General features: G+C 32.2%; 3 protein-coding genes across 6 annotated transcripts; 2 read left to right on the plus strand and 1 right to left on the minus strand.

Moving 5' to 3' along the window:
- The first annotated feature begins 703 nt into the window (after positions 1-703).
- LOC127143780 (SNF1-related protein kinase regulatory subunit gamma-1-like) lies at positions 704-2,153 on the plus strand. The gene is made up of 6 exons (XM_051079050.1): positions 704-815; positions 903-1,063; positions 1,124-1,237; positions 1,346-1,504; positions 1,788-1,870; positions 1,958-2,153. Exons 1-6 carry the CDS (start codon positions 704-706, stop codon positions 2,151-2,153), a joined length of 825 nt encoding a protein of 274 aa, XP_050935007.1.
- LOC103499686 (uncharacterized) lies at positions 1,970-2,801 on the plus strand. The gene is made up of 2 exons (XM_017047123.2): positions 1,970-2,149; positions 2,306-2,801. Exon 2 carries the CDS (start codon positions 2,334-2,336, stop codon positions 2,703-2,705), a length of 372 nt encoding a protein of 123 aa, XP_016902612.2. The 5' UTR covers positions 1,970-2,149; positions 2,306-2,333; the 3' UTR covers positions 2,706-2,801.
- Positions 2,802-2,964: 163 nt separating this feature from the next.
- Positions 2,965-8,365, minus strand: LOC103499684 (uncharacterized). Of its 4 annotated transcripts, none has more exons than XM_008462730.2 (5): positions 7,927-8,365; positions 6,633-6,712; positions 4,633-6,073; positions 4,460-4,485; positions 2,965-4,153 (listed from the first exon to the last, which is right to left on the minus strand). In XM_008462730.2, exons 2-5 carry the CDS (start codon positions 6,672-6,674, stop codon positions 3,416-3,418), a joined length of 2,247 nt encoding a protein of 748 aa, XP_008460952.2. In that variant the 5' UTR covers positions 6,675-6,712; positions 7,927-8,365; the 3' UTR covers positions 2,965-3,415. The 4 variants fall into 4 exon arrangements, with proteins under 4 accessions (XP_008460952.2, XP_008460951.2, XP_050935636.1 ...); XM_008462729.3 differs by lacking the exon at positions 6,633-6,712 and adding an exon at positions 7,232-7,334; XM_051079679.1 differs by lacking the exon at positions 7,927-8,365 and adding an exon at positions 7,232-7,330.
- Positions 8,366-19,186: the final 10,821 nt, after the last annotated feature.

Genomic DNA, 19,186 nt, shown 5'->3' on the forward strand with positions numbered 1-19,186 from the left:
TTCTAATCACTAGAGATCATTTTGCAAGCATGTGCGTATAATTGAGTACAAATACACAAATATGAGAACTTAGACGATACAATGAATATATATTCAATTATCGTTGAAGTAGGATCACCGAACACATTAATCAATAACCTTTTAAATATTTTAACTAATTTATTTTATTCTCCAACTTTCTGATGTTTAGTCTTAGGTCCTTGTTTCATATTATTATAATTTTCCATAAAATTTAATAAAGAAACTTGTGTAAAAAGAACTTGATTTATATTGATTTTGCATTAGTATAATCTCCAATGTTGTAATCATTTGATTCTTATTTCTTTTTCATTGAAATGTATCTTACTATTGTTTTCGTTTAGGCTGAACGGTAACTGATGATGTGCACTTCTCTTCTGCAATCAATTTACAAATTTCGTTTTGAGGTCAACATTCATTGATCTCTTTTACATTTATACATTAGTACTAAACATCGGTTTATAAATTATATAGTTGTAGAATTTAGTTACAAATGTCACTTTTTATATTACCATCGACACGTGGTCTTGGTTCTAAATTTTATATACCATATAATACGTGGCATTTATAGATGCACTTTTTTAGATGGACACGTGGACAAAAAAATGCGGCGGCTCCACACTCTCCCTTTATAGTTTTAACTGATATAAAAACCAACAAATGGGAGAAGAAGAAGATCACAAAAATGGCTGAATCAAATCAAACGCAATGCATTGCGATGGATTCCGCCACCGCTTTACAACGGTATCTTGATCACATCCCCGTCAGTTCCATCTCCGGCATCAAGTCCTCCGTCGGTAACCCTCCATTTCCTCTTTTTCCATCTCCTTGTGCACACAGCCTGTTTGTTTTTTATGTTTCATCGACCATATTTTTCCACTCAGTTTTGGAAGTCAAGACTGGGGACTTCGTTAAGGATGCATTACGAATAATGTTTAAGAAGAATGTGGCTTCTGCTCTCATCGCCGATGTCTCCACCGATGGTTTCCCTGATCGGTTTATTGGCTTTGTTCATCTCTCAAGCTTGCTTCTATGGTGTATTCAGGTACTTCCAATGAACTTTTTGTCTTCAAATATCTTCCATGGCTGAATTCTGATGATTCAGGAGATTCGAAAATTGGAGAATGAAATTGAGTGTATTGAGTCTGAGAAGACTAAAGAGACTGTTTGTGGGATTATGGGGTTTCTTGAACAGAATCCACACATTGGCCAAACCAAGGTTTTTCTTCTTCTTCTTCTTCTTCTTCTTCTTCATTGTGCGTGTTCTGTGAATGTCCACTGTAGATGTTAAGGGTTGATTACTTTTGATGGTTTTCGTTGTACTTAGGTGGGTGAGTTGGGAAAGACGTTCTTGTGGGATCCTTATTTTCCTGTTGGAATGAGGGATACACTTTTTCATGTTCTTCTTATGTTTTCGAAGCATCGTTTACAAGCTGTTCCTGTGGTTGAGCTTTCCAATTCTAACGTAATTGGTTTCATTACACAGGTACTTACTACTGGTTTTAACAACCCCGTCGATTACTTTTGACTAATCTTATGGGACAACACCTTTTAACATTTAGGTCCTAAGGAAACTTGTAGGATTGCATGTTTAGACTACTTGCCATGTAGGATTACATGAGGTTCAGGCAACTGAGGCTTCTCTGTTTCAAACGATTCATAAGATGTAGAAAATCATGCTGACGAAACTGAAACCTGCAGTACAGTTTGAAGAGTGAAGTCATTTCAGGTTAATGGAGTGTTCGTAATCGTTTGCTCTTTTTTTATAGACAGCAGTAATTCATTTGCTTCTGGAATCAAGTGGATTGGAGTGGTTCGATGGCATAGCGGACAAAGTTATATCAGACTTTCGGTAGGGGCCATAATATGGATGGTAGAGAATTGTCTATAAGCAGTTGAATAACATAGTTGTTTCCTTTCTTGGATATTGTCAATTCAGGTTTGATAATGAAGAGCATGTTCTCCATGTCTATGGTGACCAAAACATTATAGAAGCTTTTTATATACTATGGAATAAACAAATTGGTGCAGTTGCTGTAACAGATAGAGGAAGTAAGAGGCTTATTGGTTGTTTGAGGAACAGTGACGCATATCTTCTCTTGGAGAAGGAAGATTTATTTCAGAACAGAAAGTAAAAGTTCCTTTCAAGCCCATACTAGATGCATGATCTGAATTACTCTGAATGATTTACCAATCAGTTTAACTTCATTTTTCAACAATAATATATAGCAAGTACTTCAATTTACCGATGCAATTGCTGATTTTAAATGATGAAACACACCTGCAGAAGGATAACGGTGAAGGAGTTCATTCATATGGAACCAAATAAAGGACGAGGGGACGCTAACATGACAGTCGAAGGGAGGCAAGGGGCACTTACCTTGTCCGGTGCACGTTCTCTAATTAACAGCAAACTTCCAAATATGCACACCCCAGTGACGAGCAAGAGAGATGACACACTGAAGCAAGTAATGAAAACTATGGTAGAGACAAATAGCAGTTTCAGCTTTCTTGTCAATAATTTGCAGCAAGCAATAGGGATACTTACTTTGCGAGACATGATAACTCAATTCGCTCCTCCCTGTATGAATTCAGCCATTCAAGGAGGTAGTTTTTTTGAATCTGCTCTGGAACAAACTGGGTGTCAGGTTAGAAATGGTACCATAATTTGTAACAGAACATTTTAGTATACGGTGCTGGGTTTAACCATATGAGAAACATAGATGTATCACAGAACTAATTATAGGGAAAAAAACACAAATTGATAGTTGAGGTGATTTGGTTCATCTTCTCATAGTCGCTTTTACCGAGTTTGTTCAAACTCCACCAATTTCCATATTATATGAAAATTCACAGCTTCGAACTACTGAATGGTTCCTTCAGTCACTACAACCATATATTTGTATGTTTGTATCTTCCCTGAAAAAGCAGGCACGTTGATAACCATACGCAAAAAGTGGTACCATATATTGAGAAAGGGGAATGCAGTATCGGCACTTTTAATGGTTCCACGCAGAATACAAATCACTTAAAACTATAGAATTGTATACAACGAGCCTGCTTGTTTCTTTACTGCAAATAAGTGGATAGCTTGGGTTCCCTTTTAGTCCCGGACGAGCAATCCTTGAGCACAAAATCATGTAAAAAGAGCCAACAACATTCCTCTGGCTCCATTCAGGTAGTGGTACGAAGTGTAACGAACTTATCCATAAGCTTAATTTAGCCCTTAGGTTCAAAGCAGACGACTGGAGGTCGATGATAATTTAGCAGATCATTAAAACAGCATTTGTGGTCTCTCTAGCAGTTCAAACTTGAGTTGATAATGGTCAGGCAATTTCATAGGATAATCTGATTCCAAAATATCAACGGTGACAGAACCCTGAGAGACTTGGGGATGTCAAACTCCCTCGTTATTCCAAACTAAAGAAGATCCTCTCCTAATGAACTCACATGGCGGAAGCCCAGTCACCGTCTTGCCCATCAATGCCATAGCAGCTATGCTGGGAAATGCTTGATGTAGTGTTGGTTTTGAATCCTGCGATTTGTGAACCACTGCGGTTTCAAGATTTCTTGCACAAGGCGCAGGTCTATTATGACATAATCGGCGTATCCAAGGACTGGAGAGTATCATTTCTCGATTAGTGGATCTGCTATCCTTGACTATAGTTGTTGCCTGAGTGATTGCCAATTGTTCTTGTCCGCGGAGAGGACCCCTAGAGCGGTCAGAGCTGGTTGAGCTGCATTTCATTTTACTGAAGAGTCGATTGGCTTTATCAGATGGAGAGTCTTCTTCCTTTTTTGTACTCTTTGTATCATGAACAGACTCTGAGGCACATGGCCTAAGACGTTTAACCCACTCGTTGTCTCTCTCTCGTTTAGAATAGTCCTCTGGAGGGACATTGGAGTTTGAAAATCTTGGCTGCTCGGCATTTGGAAGGAGGTGTTCTACATCCAAAGTTTGTGTTTTAGAGGTACTTGACTCCTCGTTTTCCATCAAGCTCACAGAAGTCGAACGATTGGGTGGCTTTTCATTTATATCAAGTAACCTTTTCTTTGGAAGCTGATCTTCAATTTGTTTTCTATCCGAACTAGCAGCACTTACAGAGAGCAATGGTGATTTTGAACTCCTCAACCCCTGCAAATCACAGATCCCTTTTAGTTCATTATAAAAATTTGTGATACTTGAAGTTCAATGTCTATCGTAAATACAAGGCTAGATGAGCTAACCATCCAACCTACATTTGTATTTACATGAATATTCAAGCAAAAATAGTTTCTGTGGGATTAATCCAGTTGGATGTTTGGGATGCATGAAAGATAATATAATGATTTGTATATCATGGGAAGAAAAGGATGCAAGAAAAGAGGAGGAAATAAAAAGGAAAGTAAAAACGTAAAATCAAAGAACAAAATTGAATAAGCTAAAAGGAGAGCATTTTACCTTATTTGCTTGTGATGTATCCAAACCTGCAATAGAAGGGGAAACCCATAAGTTAGACAAAAACAGAGATCAATAACAAATAGCATTCTTGTGGAACGAAATTTTTGCCTTCTCTTTGTTATTTTAACTTTCAACAAAAGTGGACGATCAAAGGACGGAAGTTAGAAAAATACCCCTCAAATGGTTCCCTTGGTATTCATCCATGTCCATAATATCAGTTTCAGATGATGATTCATTGCTCAAAGAAGTTGCGCTTCTCATGTTACTGAGATTTTCATTTTCTCCGATATCATTCTGATCGTGTCTGCCAGAATTAGTGGATGAACTAAGGTGAGCACGTGTAGTTTTTTCTTTGAGATTGGTAGATGCCACTACCTCTCTAAACTCCTGACCTCCATATAAGTCAACATCAGTTTTTTTAGTGATCATAAAACGGTGAGTTGTCTGACAAAACTTTGGAGGAACCTTGAGCGCCTGTCCAACAGAGTCCACGGTGGAACATATTCTCATAGTTTCCACGTCATGGACAGAAAATGGGAGTCTCTGCATTGAGTAACCTCCATGGTATAAGTATTGTGGTAAGGTCGTTCCTGCATGGTTGCTCTGACTTTGAAAAGGTAAGGTGTCAGAACTACTTTTCCTAGTATCACACTGTATGGGGAATGGATTTGGTTGGTCAAGATTGTTTGACGATGGATTATGCAGTAAAAACGTTCTCATGTGCTGTCTTGACAGTGCATTTGTAGCTTGTGTTGAATCCAAAAGTTGGTTGATTTTTGTCTCTTGTACAAAAAGAGTAGAGTAAGCGTGGAAATTACTATTTCCAACCTGTGTTTTGGATGACAAATACGAACTTGGTTCGTTGTTGATGCTTTGTTCACATGTGGCGAATGGAAATCTATTACTCATACCATATGGTATAAAGCTGGAAGCTGATCCCATAGTCCCATCTCCAATAAGTGGTGAAACGTTTAAAGCATTGTTGTTAAGAAGTTCATTGGAATTCTCATGTTGCTGTTGATACGCTGTAATGTCCTTGGACTTCATCTTTTCCTTATTAGGATTACCTCTTTCAGGGACTACTGCGAGCAGTGATAGTGATCGACTCTTTCCATCCAGAGATGAAGTATTGTGCCCAGAGCCAGAACAAGTGTGAAATTTCAAATCTCCACCTTGACTAGCCGTAGCCTGTTCAATATTCACAGCCAGTTTACCCCCTCTATGCTGAGAAACATTGAGCATAGGCAAGGACTCAGAATCTAACCTTTCTTTCCTCCTCTTCTTAGATCTCCCAGTTAAACTCTCATGGTTGAGATTATCTGCACTTACTCTTACTCCTGCTACTTTTCCAGACCCAATGTCAAGTTTTCCAGTTATAGTAACTGGCACCGAACCATCCAGCAAGGAGCGCTTTTTAGCTTGAGAACTCTCTTCACAAGACTCGTCGCTGGTTGATAAATTATAGCAAGCTCCATTTGCTGATTTGCAGCCTGAACGTGACCAGTGAGCCAACCAAACTGAATGGTAGGGTCGAGTCGACGCTCCATTCCCTTCTTGGTATGACTTTGTGATATGATCAGACATGGTAACAAGATAGTCTTTCACTGTTGGCACCTGAAAAGTGTCCGAGGCGAAACTTGTAAGAAAAAATAATCAGAATAACGGCAGATGCATCCTTCAGCCAACAAACTAAGTCCGACAAACCAGATAAAATCCCCCCATTCCCAAATAATTATTGTCAAATTCTGCAGCGCTGTTCACGGTAAAGGAGAATCCAAAACAAATTCATAGTTGTAAGTAATTCTCCTAAAAGCAACAGCATAACAAACGGACGACTTGACTAGAAGAGGGAGACGAAATTTGAGCTACAGATCAAAGGAAGAGATTACATAGACGAAACAGAAACAAAGTGCGGAACGATCAGAGATATGATGACCCAACTATTTAAAACTTCTAACGGGATCACTACTACATGCATGATTAATTAAATTCAAAATCAAATAAAAAACGGTTTTAGTACTAAAATATAGTAAGTAAAAAAAAGAAACAAAAAAAAAAGGGAAAAAAACATTTTTTATCCGGACCAAGATAAATTTTCTATTCGGAATCTCTGAAGAAAATGGGTTCCAAACTTTAAACAAAAACAGTAGAAGCGTTCTATAGACATACGCACCATCAACATACCGCGTTCTATAGACATACGCACCATCAACATACCACATCATATGCACACTATACGTTATTGTCTTTTACCTGGAAGATGTTAGGGAGAAAATAAGTCTGTTTGAAAGTACTTAGCAAATAATTCCACCACAACGACATGGGAACACGAGTTAAAAACTTTCATACATGGGAATGTATCTATTCTCCTAAATGTGCGTCATTTTCATAAACATCACTTCAAATTACATAAGTTGCCTATGCATTGTGTTATGTATCAGATTTAATAACAAAATTTGTTATTGTTTCTGTGAAGCTTCTTTTAGCATTCTGGCAAATTTAATATAATATCTAACATTTCCTCATTGCCATCTTACATTCAAAAGCTTAAGTTAAACTGGTAAAGAAAAATTTAATATAATATCTTACTGTTTCTAACATCAGTTATTGTAAATACCTATAACTTGTAATAGTAAATTAAGAAAGAAATAAGATTTACTTTCACTATTTTGTGAAAGATTACACGTTCAACCTTCTGCATTAATTTCATACAGGGGAATGTATGTATTACATACACGAAGCCTAAGCACATCAATTTCATGTAACTTAAACCTGTTGGACTAGAATCAATCTCAAGTCGTCCAAATTGTTAGAAGGAAAGGAGGATACATATTTCTGAATTTGTATCCTCATGCAACAAGTAGCGTATGAGGCCCTACATGAAATCACATAATCTCTAATCAAACAAATCATGATTATATCATCCATAGATTTCATAATAAATCACATAAAGAACCATTCTCAATCTACAATGATCTCCATCAACAATCTACTTGGCAAAGCCGAAACATCATCAAACAAATTTCCCAATCCATTCTACCAATAATGTCACAATGGAGTTTCAAAAATTTCCAAGAAGTAACACAATAAAATTTAGAAGTTCCCACGATCTTGAATTAAATTACACACAAAAACTTTAACCAAAGTTACTCTAAAACTAAAAAATCAAACTCTATTAGCTTAACTCTATTGATTTTCAACAACAAAATAAATCCTCCTTCCACTTTCAACCATTTCAAATCATTCCTAAATCATAAACTTAAACTGATACCCACATGTAAGATTCAATAACATTTTGTAAATTACACAAAAGAATGCTCAAAGAGTTTTCCGGAGCTATCTTTTACTCTGAACCGTCTCCAAACCTCATCCAAACAATACCAACCTAAACATAACAAAATTTTAAAGGCTAGACCCAAAACCACAGCAAAAATGAACTCGAAAGGGATCAAAGTATCGATACTCACCAAGGATTTACTACTTGAACCTCAACTCCAACTGGACAGCATACTAACACCATTCAAAACTTCAGAACTCGAATCTTAAGCCGATGTACCATGTGTAAACAAAAGGAGTCATACTAACTGTAGGTAACAAGAAAATAGCGCGAAGAAGGCTGTGACGCCACAACACGAGCTGGACGTGGAAGATCTGATGGTGCCTTAGTTGTTCCGGCGACGTGGAACAAGAAAGCGGCGACCAACGCGAGGAGAGAGAGAGAGAGATCGAACCGGAAGGACGGTGGAGGAGGAGGATCGGCCGGAGGTGTGAGCTGTGGTGACGGTGTTTGGTGTGAGAAGAAATTGAGCAAGTAGCTGTAAGAGAGAGAGAGAGAGGGAGGAGAGCTGGAAGATAAGGGAGAGAGACGGTACGGAGAGTGCGGGCGGCAGCTGATTTCTTAAAAAATAAAACAAACAAATAAATAAATTGTTTTTCTTTCTTACCTTTAAGTAGTAAAAATGATTGGATTTCGGATAAATTATTTGTTTATTTAATCTTATTATATTCTAATCATTTATTAACAAATCACAACTAAAATTTTGTACATAAATTCCAATCATTTATTAAATCTAAACATAAATGGTTAAAAAGACTTTACTTAACATACCCTTCAAAACCAAACAAGTTTGAAACTCTCTTAAATCTTAAATTGCATAACGACCTTAAAATCACTTTCTTCATCGTATAAAATCACTTTAAGATAATTTTCTAATAATTTCCATTTTAACTCTTTGTTTAAATAAAATGTCAAATGTGGATTAAAATTAGAAAAAAAAATTAAAATATAAAAGGGGTAGGGGGTTAGAAGTAAATTCAACCTTTCATATTGTGAAAAGGGATGAGAAGAATCTAAAGCCCTAAATTTTATTTATTTATTTATTTATTTATTTATTTATTTATTTATTTTGGTTATGCATTATCTTGAAAAGTAGAAGTGAGTTTATTAGGGAAAGCCACATGGCTTAAGCCGCGCCGTATAAAGAGGGCCCCACTTGTCCCGCACTTTTCCAATTGTTCACTCTCTTTTCCTTTTTCTTTTTTGTATTTTCTTTTTTCTTTTTCTTATTTGATTTTTTGTATGTTGTTTTCCACATGTCATTTTCATACTTAAAAAAATATATATTTATACTAAAAATATATACCAAATATAATAAAATTTCAAATTAATGTCTTTTATTCATATTTGTCTTCATCTATTATAGTTTGTAAATATATCTACCAATCTTGATATATATATATGGTAATCTCTAATGATAAATTTTTATCCATAGAAAATTTTTAAATACTATTTTAGTTTTTGAATTTTGAAATTTATTTAATTTTAGTATATTTATTTTTAATTGTTCAATTTTAGTTACTAACATTTAAATAGAGTTTTTTAGTTTTTAAAAATATTTTTTGTCGTCTATTGTCTTTTTTATTATAAATTTTGAAAGCATGTTTACATATTTTATGGTATGAAAATTATTTAAGTATTATGTTTTTATTTTCTAGTCTATTGATAAATCTTTTATTTAGTCCATTCAAGTTAATCCTTTCTAATGAAATTAGTTGAATGAGAAAATAAAATATATACATATGTTAATATGTTTTTGAAACTTACGAGGAAGGTGTCAATAGATAAAAAGTAATAATAAATTAGTAGTAAGACTAAATTTTAGATGTACTGAAAATATAAAAATTTAAATCAAATATTTAAAATTACGATGACCAAAACTAAACTCTTTTTAAAATAAAAATGATTGATGTGTCGAATTACGAATAAGTGAATTAGACAATATGATAATATTAGTTTGAAAATTAGAAAATCATTTTGATCCATTTAGCTTCTACTTCAATGTTGGATTTCAACACGAACGTAATATCATAGAGAATAAGAAGTATAAAAATTTGTGATTAAATATTAACCACGAGATAACGACTCGATAATGACTCAATGAATCATTCTAAGAGAAGCTTATATATTTAGCTAAGTATGGCTCATGGGACATAGACTTAATCATAAAAGCTAACGAAAAACAACTTCCATGACAAAATTAGCAAGAACCATGAACGTCAACTCCAAGAGTCATACATGAACATCAACTAAAAGGCTATATAAGTTGATTCATATGGACGGCCTACACGGAGAAAAAAAAAAGAAAAACAATCTCTAAGTATGGAAATTAATCCATATGATCAACCATGAATATACATTACAAAACCATTTCTTTATATAATTAAAAACTCGAGATTTTTGAGGTGCGTTGAATATATCTTGAAGTTTCTATTCTTTCAATGTTTTAATTAAATTATCCACTAACATGATTGTTGTTGGTGTATTGATGACCAAACATCGTATTAAAATATTATTATAAAATAATTGTTTGATTCCTCGAAATATTATAAATTTATAATATAACCAACATTAAATTTTCATATCAACCAAATCAATTTGGATGCAAACCATATTGATTTTAAAAAAATAAATACGAATGTCAACAACAAAAAAACAGAAGTATCCTTGGTTGCACCTCTAAATTATATACTTTTTTTCTCTTGAAAAAAAGTTAGCACCAAATATTAAAAAAAAAAAAAAAGAAAGAAAAACAAATAGATTTATTAATAAAATAACTTAATAATAAATTACAAAAAGACAACAATAAACTTTTTAGACTCAAATTCCCAATGTCATACTACTTTTTCATGGAACAAATGTTCTCTACAACTCTCTTTCAAATTATTCTATTTAAAATCAATTCAAATAACAATTTTTTTCAAATATATCTTACCAAAATAACAAAAAGAAAAAAGACATCTCAAAGATTAGAGAAACTGAAAAATAATTATATTCTTCAAACTTATTACTTTAATATTTTATAAACGAAAAATTTAGAATTTTCATTTAGAAGTTTAATCAATACAATTGTACGTTTCTATTTGATTGTGTGGACTAATGTTTTTAAACGGGAACAAAATAAATGATAGATACGTTTGTAAAAGTTATCTAGATAGTTAAAAGTCCAAAATGGATCAAGGGAGATCTATTTGCTTGAAGCTCCAAGAAACTTCATCGATAAATAGGAGGCGTTATCTCATTATAAAATAAGAGAGTTAGAGAGAGAAATTTTAAGTGAAGTGAGTGAATAAAAGATTTGTTTCTTCAAGGAGGTTGTGTTTCTTCTGTGTCAAAATTTTCAACATTACCTACTTTGTCATACACGTTGGATATCCACTAAGAAACAACCAATTTAAATGATTTTATATCAACACAAATCATAATATTATTATCAAATCTATTATACAATTTTGATGTGTCGTTAAATAATTTGTGTATATATATATGTGTGGAGAGGCAAAAACAAAATATCTAGAGGGGGTATGGAGAAAATATCTTTGGCAAGACCAGTGAGTACTCATCCGAAGGCAAGATTCATGATTCGGTGCAGAGGCGGTGGGCTTTTCTTTTTAAAAATTTGTCATTCCAAAGCTTTGAACAAAAACACCTTTTCTTTTCATGGATTCTCTTTAAAATGTGTTTCTTTTAATACTAATTCCATTGCTCATCCTAACATTGGAGAAAATTCTATATGTAAATTTTAAAATTCTAAGACTTCTGTATTAATCCTAGGATAATGATGTGTGTTATATTTTCTTTTTGGGTGACAACTTAATTTCTAATTCTTGGAGGATGCGACATAGAAGTTAGAGAAATTACATGAGTTTTGGTTGTATCAACAACTTTCGAGTGGTTATGATATGTATAAATAAATTTATTAAGATAGGATTTTCTTTTCCTCTCAAAATTTAGCCTCTTAAATATGTACATTGTGTTGTGTCACAATCGCAATCTTTTAAAAATAGAAAGGGCGATTGTGCGGCATTTATTCTGCTCAGTTAACAAGTCAGTCATACAAAATTTGAAAAATTACAAACAAACTCTTGGTATGATGTAACCTCCCTTTACGTTTTCTATAAAAAAAATATTTATAAAACGTAAGAGAGAGAAAAGCATTAAAAGCATCATTAAAGCAAGCATCGAAGACTAACAATTGCACTACGAAAAAATGGGGATCTCCCGACACACAAAAGTGTAGGGAAAGGATTTTTCGATGCATAAATGGGCATTGGGATTGAAGTCGGGAAAAATAAGTCGAGAGAGGATCTCCCGACGCACAAAATGTAGCGTCAGGAGATCCTCTATTTTAAAAAAAAAAATACTGTAACCAAGAAGAAACACAGAATGGAAAACGAATGGAAAATTAGAAGAAAACAAACTGCAACCCAGAAGAATCCCAGATTAACACACATATTTAATATTTTTTCTCAGCCTCAAACCAAAATAAAAAAAAAATTAAAAACAAAGACTTACCGGTAAGGGGCAGACGACAGCGATGATGGAAGGGCAACGGCAGACAAGGACGACAAGGAGAAAAATACAAAAGAGAAGGACTTGACAATCACAAAAACATACCTATTTAGTTTTTTTTTTTTTTTCAAACTCAAACCAAAACAAAAGAAAAAAAATAAAAAATAAACACTTACCAGCCAGGTAAGCAACGGAAGGTGGAGGCGAGTGACGGTGGACCTTCTTCTTCCTCTTTCAACCTTCAAAGCCTTCATTCGTCTCCTTCGTTTTCGATCTCCCTTTTCCTTTTTTCGGCTAATTAATACAGATCTGAAAATGGTATTTAAAGTGGAATGTCCGACACATGACTAACGACATCGGGAGAAGATAAATATATTAAAAAAGTTATAAACTTCTCCCGAACGGCGTCGAGAGAAGTTAAATATATTAAAAAAAATTATAAACTTCTCTCAACGCCATGCATAGCAGCATCTGGAGAAGTTAAATATATTAAAAACAATTATAAACTTCTTCCGACGCTATGCATAACAACGTCGATAGAAGTTTGTAATTTTTTTATTAAATTACCTTATACCGGCGTCACCTTATGTCACGTTAGGATTGCCAACCTTTTCCGACGGAGCTTCTATGGCGGCGGGAGAAGCTTTTTCTTCCGACATCACTTATCCTGACATTCGTGTTATGTGTCGTAAAATACATATTTTCTTGTAGTGTTGCAAAGAAAGCTTTGAGCGCAAAGAGTGCAACAAGGCTTGGTGGGGATTCAATTATTGGGTCTCCCCTTAGTACATTTTAAATATTTTTAGTTTTTGACAGGTTTGCATATGAAAATGTCAAAACATCACATCTTAGGTTGGCGACATAAAAAGAAAAGCAATAGACTAAACTAAGTACAAAACATAAACACAAGGTAATTTAGGGGTACTAGGGTATGCGACCATAAGCAAACAACGTCGTGGACAAGCATACTCGTAACATTCATGTCGCACACACTTGATTATTCATTAAACCGAATTGGCCACCATTTGCTTCATACATGGCCAAGGTCGAGATTGACCTTCAAAATGACCTTAACAAGTAGCTCGTTTGACACAAGGCTTATTTGAGCATTTAATCGGATATTTTAGTTTTAGATTTTGCCTTTTGTTACCTTCAAGTCAAACTAGTAGTGAATTTTGTATAAATATTAAGTCCAACCCTACATGTAATATTAAGTCTCACCCGATGAGTTTCACTAAAAGAAAACTTAACAATAGAATATATTTCAAAGTTTTTTTTTTTTTTTTTTTAATCCAATCTTTTAAAAATGGTTTTTTTATTTATGAATATATTTTTCAAAAACCACTTTTCACACTCTAAAACCATTTAAGAAGTTATATTTTTCAAATACGTTTCAATTGTTGTTGTTCTCATAGAAAAAAAAAGGTAATTTTGTAGAACATACCACTCTCTAATTATTCGCAACAAACTAGAGATGTTTAAAGCAACAAACTAGAGATGTTTAAAGTAACTATACTGGATAATTTTTATAGAATTAATAATTAAATGTATGTAGCAAAAATTTTAAAGAATTGCAAATATATATATATATATATATATATATATATATATATATATATATATATATATTAGTGATAGACTTTATCGTCGATATACTTCTACTAGTGATCAACTCTTTCCATCATTCACAAACCCCAAGCTTAATTGAATTTAAATTTTGTTATATCTACAAATTTAGTGCAATGAAAACTTAATTGAATAAATCATTGCATTGAGATAAAACATGATTGGAGGCATAAGAACAAATAAAATTACATTATTTTTTAGGATTTTTTCAAAAATAGAAAATTTAACAAACTATTTACATTTTATAGAACAAAACCATTAAAAAGACAAAATTCATTAAACTTGATTTTTTTTATGAAATGTAAATATTTTGTTAAATATTATATTTTTTAAAAATTTTATTACTTTTTTTTTAGGAAGGGGATGAAGACTAAATTAATGTACCGTTAAAAAAAACCAATAACTCGACTAATTCGGATTATCCAACTCAACTTGACCCAAAGCGTAAGGGCTGGGTTGGGTTGGATTAGAAAATTGGAGAGGAAAAAAGTTGAGTCGGGTAGCCGGGTTGCACAATAAGTAAGGAGTCGGATTGATCCAGTCCAACCCAATTATGTATATAATATTTAAAATCTAAAAACTAAAAGTAAACCTCCTTGACTGCTTCAACTTTGTTCCTCTTCTCTTTTAGTTTCTTTAGACCCTCTTGTCGTAGCCTACCCCTCCTTCTAAGTCGTCTCCTTCAGCTTCCTCTCTAGTCCCCATCGATTATCCTTCTCTTCGTTGTTCGCCCCCACTTTGTCGATCGTCCCCCTCCTTCAGTATTTGTAATTTTGTTTGGTGTATGCCCCCTCGCCTTCGAGTTGTGTATTGTCTGCACTTCTTCCCCCTCCCTCCCTGAGTTCTTGTTCGTCCACTCCCTCCTTCCCTTTGGTCGGTAGCCCTTTCCCTCCCTATCGTCCGCCCTCCATTATTTCTTTTGTTCTGTAATCTGTCAGTCTTGCCTCCTCCCTTTTTTTTTTCCTATGTCCGCCTCCTCCCCCATTTTAAAATTTTTCGTCAACCTATATGAATCACTCTTTCTGTTAGTCTCACAATAATTACTCTCTTGTTAAATTAATTGTCAGTAAAAAAATTATTTTTGTGTTCAATACAGTGTCTTTTGGTATCTCAATGCTTGGAATTTGAATGTCTAACATATATGTGTCACTTGGTATCTTGAATGACAATTTGTTCACCTTACATATCGAAAGATATATGAAATTTTGTCTAGATTATGGAGAGATGAAAAAGAAAAACGAATATGTCAACCCAACCCGTTGATGGTCATTTTTTAAATTTATTTGAAAGAGGACAAAAATCTGATTATTTTTCAATTTATCAAGTACTATTTTGGTTAAATGAGCTTAGTTAAGTTAGTTAAGTGGTATCTAAGATTTTCATCATTCTAATTTATTTTTGTTTTGAAGTGTTTGTTATTTATTTTCTACCTAAAGTTAAATTTATGTTATTTGTTTTCTAATATTTTTAAGAGAAAAGGTAAAAAATAGAACATTTAGCAAAATATTTATACTTATAAAAAAATCAAATATAATAAGTTTTGTCCTTTTTTAGTTTTGTTCTATAGAATCTAAATAGTTTGTTAAATTTTTCTATTTTTAAAAAATCACCTATTTTTAATTTAAATATGTAAATGCCTTATAAAAACCTAAAAAAAACGTTTAATATTTGGAATAAAGTAACTTAGCTCAATTAATTAATAACTTAGTATAAGCCTATATGTTCTTCCTTCGTCTTACATTTTATATTTAATGTTTTTTTAAATACAATTAACTAATTGATACCAATTTATTGCTATTTTTTACTTAAAAAAACATTGTTGTTGATTATTGGCATTTTTATTGAGAATTTGAAAAAATATTCACATATTGGACTTCTTTGTGTGAAAATTACGGTTAATATAACAAAATTTTACCTTTACTTTTTTAATAGACTGATATAAGCTTAGATAGACATCTATCACTTACTAGTAGATGTCTATCTAGGTTATATAAACGGTAGAATATAAAATTTTGCTATATTTGTAAATATTTTTAACAATTTTATCATTTAAAACAAATTTCTAAAAATTCAAATTAAAAACTAAATTTAATATTTATTAAAAATACACAATACATAAAATGGTAATCTTAACCAAAGATTAATATAGCAAAATATTTATTTCTTATTTGTCTGATCACGTTAGACTCGAGGAGACATTTATCACATCGATAACAATAGATATCTATTTGGGTCTATCACAATTTATCATGGACAAAAATAAAATATGTTTTATTTGTATGTATTTTCTATAGATTATAATATATTTTCAATACATACATACATACGCATACTCATATATATTCTAAGAAAAATTACCTTTTTGGTTTTCAAATTTTGAAATGTATATATTTGTTTCAAGCTTTAAAAGTCTTCAAGTTTATAAGAACAAACTCATTTGGTCTCAAGTTTATAAAATATATCTTTTTAGTCATTGAAATTTAAAAAACAAGTTTAAAAGGTTCTTCAAATACCGTATACTTTTATTTTAAATAATTATATAATATTTTAAATTAGTAAAATAATTTTTAAAAACCCTATTTTTTTACTAAATTTAAATATCATATAATTATTTTAAAAAATAAAAAAATACTTCTAAAATACTTTAAACATTTTCTTTAAAAATAAAAAAAAAAAAATTGCACTTCAATAACCGAAATGAATTCATTCTTGTAAATGTGTGAAATAAAAATGTCCATTTCTAAAATTGAGGAGGAAAAAAAAGACTATTGGTCAAAAGTAGTAAAGAAAAGAAAGAGGTAAATTTACAATATTCTAATTAAAGGTAAGTGGGTGATAAATAAAGTCCAACATTGGAGGGGTGGGCCAGGAAGAACGAGCCATGGTTGCAGGAGTGTCGGTCCACACCGGGGCTCAGAACATGATTATTTATGCTTTGATGCGACGTTTGTACTAAAAGCCTACACTGGACCCAGCCTCAGCTACGTATGCTCAGCCAACGCCAGCCGTCCTACCCAACAATCCGAAGCCATATTTATGTGAGGTCCAAAGACACATGAAAAAAAAAACGCTCTTCCTAATTTGTCTTTTTCAAATATCAAACCTTTTCTTTTTCTTTTTTTCCTCCTTTTTAAAAAAATTACCACTAATTAATTACTACTTCTTCCAATCTTCGTTGATTAGAGTTCCTCCCCCTTACAACTAATTTGAATCAAGTACACCTCTAATTCAAAAGATACACCGGTTAGCTAATCAGTAAAAACATATTTAATATAATATCTAACATTTTTCCTCAGTTTATAAAACATGAGAAAGTATTCAAAAAGTAAAAATAAATATTAATTGGAGAAGAAACGACAATGTAATGACTTAAATACATATCATTTAATTTAAAACTCATTTCATCTCTACATTTTAAAATATTGTACTTCATTTCAATTTAGTCTATACATTTTAAAATGTCACAATTTCATTTTCAATATTTGAGTTTTGTTTCGATCTAACTATTGTATTTTAAGATTTGAATAGCAAAGGAAAAAAGTAAACCTAGATTAATTATAATTACTTTATTTACTTAAATTTAATTAATAGACAAAATTGCAACATAAAGTGAATATAGTCCAAAATGAGGTTAAAAAAGTAGATTGAAATATAAAGGACATTTGGATACTGAATTATTACAATAAACGGTTGTTATAGCATGTAAACGATACGGTTTATGTGTTGGGATTCATACTATTTTAGTATAAGAAGAAAATAGAAAGCATTATGTAACAAATAATGATCTCAAATGATATTATTATAGTTAATTGTATGTTTTAAATAGGTGTAAGTAACATCACTATTATACTTGGAACCATAAACATGGAGCGGGTTATAGTAGACCACGCTACCTTCAAGTTGAGACCTAAATCCTCGTTGAGAACCAAATTAAAAAAAAAAAAAACTAATTTCTTATCGTTAAATTGTAACATTTCGAAACCTATGAACTAAAATGAAATCAAAACCAAGACTTAAAAACTGGTAAAGTCTAACATTTTGATACATAGAAATTGTTTACACGAGATTTTGATAAAGAAAATTTAATTTGTGGAAATAGATTTGATTTTATTGATTTATAGTAATGTTAAGTATCTAATGTATGATCCTTATGCTTTCTTTTGAATGTTAACTTTTACCTAAGTATCGGCTAGTTTGTTCTTAGACAAAGAGAGATCGGTTTTCATTTTGTAGATGGAAAAGAATTATCAAGAGACAGTCAATTTGTTGAAGAAGAGACGACAAATCTATTGGAGAAGAGATAGAGAGACTATCGATTCGTTGGAGAATAGATACTAAATTTATTAAAGAAGAGAGAAATCATTTGTAAAATCTTCTAGGAAACTCGACTTGGAAATTCTCATATTTCTTAATGCCTTGAATGATTAGCTTCCTCTATTTATATAGTTTAGGGAGGTCCTATATGAGCTTGAGTTTGATTGACATTAGATTCTAACTTTTGTGCTTAAACTTAATTTAATATGTTTTTTAATAGATCTTTATTTAAATTTGACCTAATTTATTTTAATAAATTCAAGTCGACATAGCTTTAGGCTCTGTCTTTTACAACTTATTTTTTTATAAGAAAAAAATTTAATTATTTTATTTCACTACAAAATAACACGTTTAGTTAATGAAAATATATTTCTTCTATCAAACAATCGAACACATCGTACACAATGATTATATTTAGTTAATGACACATGAATTGGGTCTCTACCTAACCCCTCACCCTCGACCTCAAGTACAGAAGCCTAACTTCCCCATACCCTTGAGTCCAAGAATTTTAAACAGGATCTAATCAAGTTATTAGATAATCAAATTTTGTAAGAGAGAACAAAAAATATACTTAAGTTAACATTTTCTAAAAATAAGCAATATCATACGATATAACTTGTACCTTACTCCTAAATTCTCTAATCCCTAACTTTCACATCCTTTCATTCTTTGACTCAAGCATCACAATGTTTGTGACAAACATTGCACATATGTGTAGGTTCTTTTTTGTGTATCACATTATTCTCTTGTTTAAACAAGTTACGTTAAGTTAAGAGCGTTTCTCTCATTCAAATTTTAGAAGATTGACTTAGATGTGTATGGGAGATTCACTCAAAAAAAAAAAAGAAAAAAGAAAAAAGGTTTCACTCATCAAACTAACTATTAGATGATAAGGATACCTTTCATTATTTAAGTTGAAAGAAATTAAATGTTAC

Source organism: Cucumis melo, chromosome 11 (assembly GCF_025177605.1).
Source record: "Cucumis melo cultivar AY chromosome 11, USDA_Cmelo_AY_1.0, whole genome shotgun sequence".
Lineage (NCBI taxonomy): Eukaryota > Viridiplantae > Streptophyta > Magnoliopsida > Cucurbitales > Cucurbitaceae > Cucumis > Cucumis melo.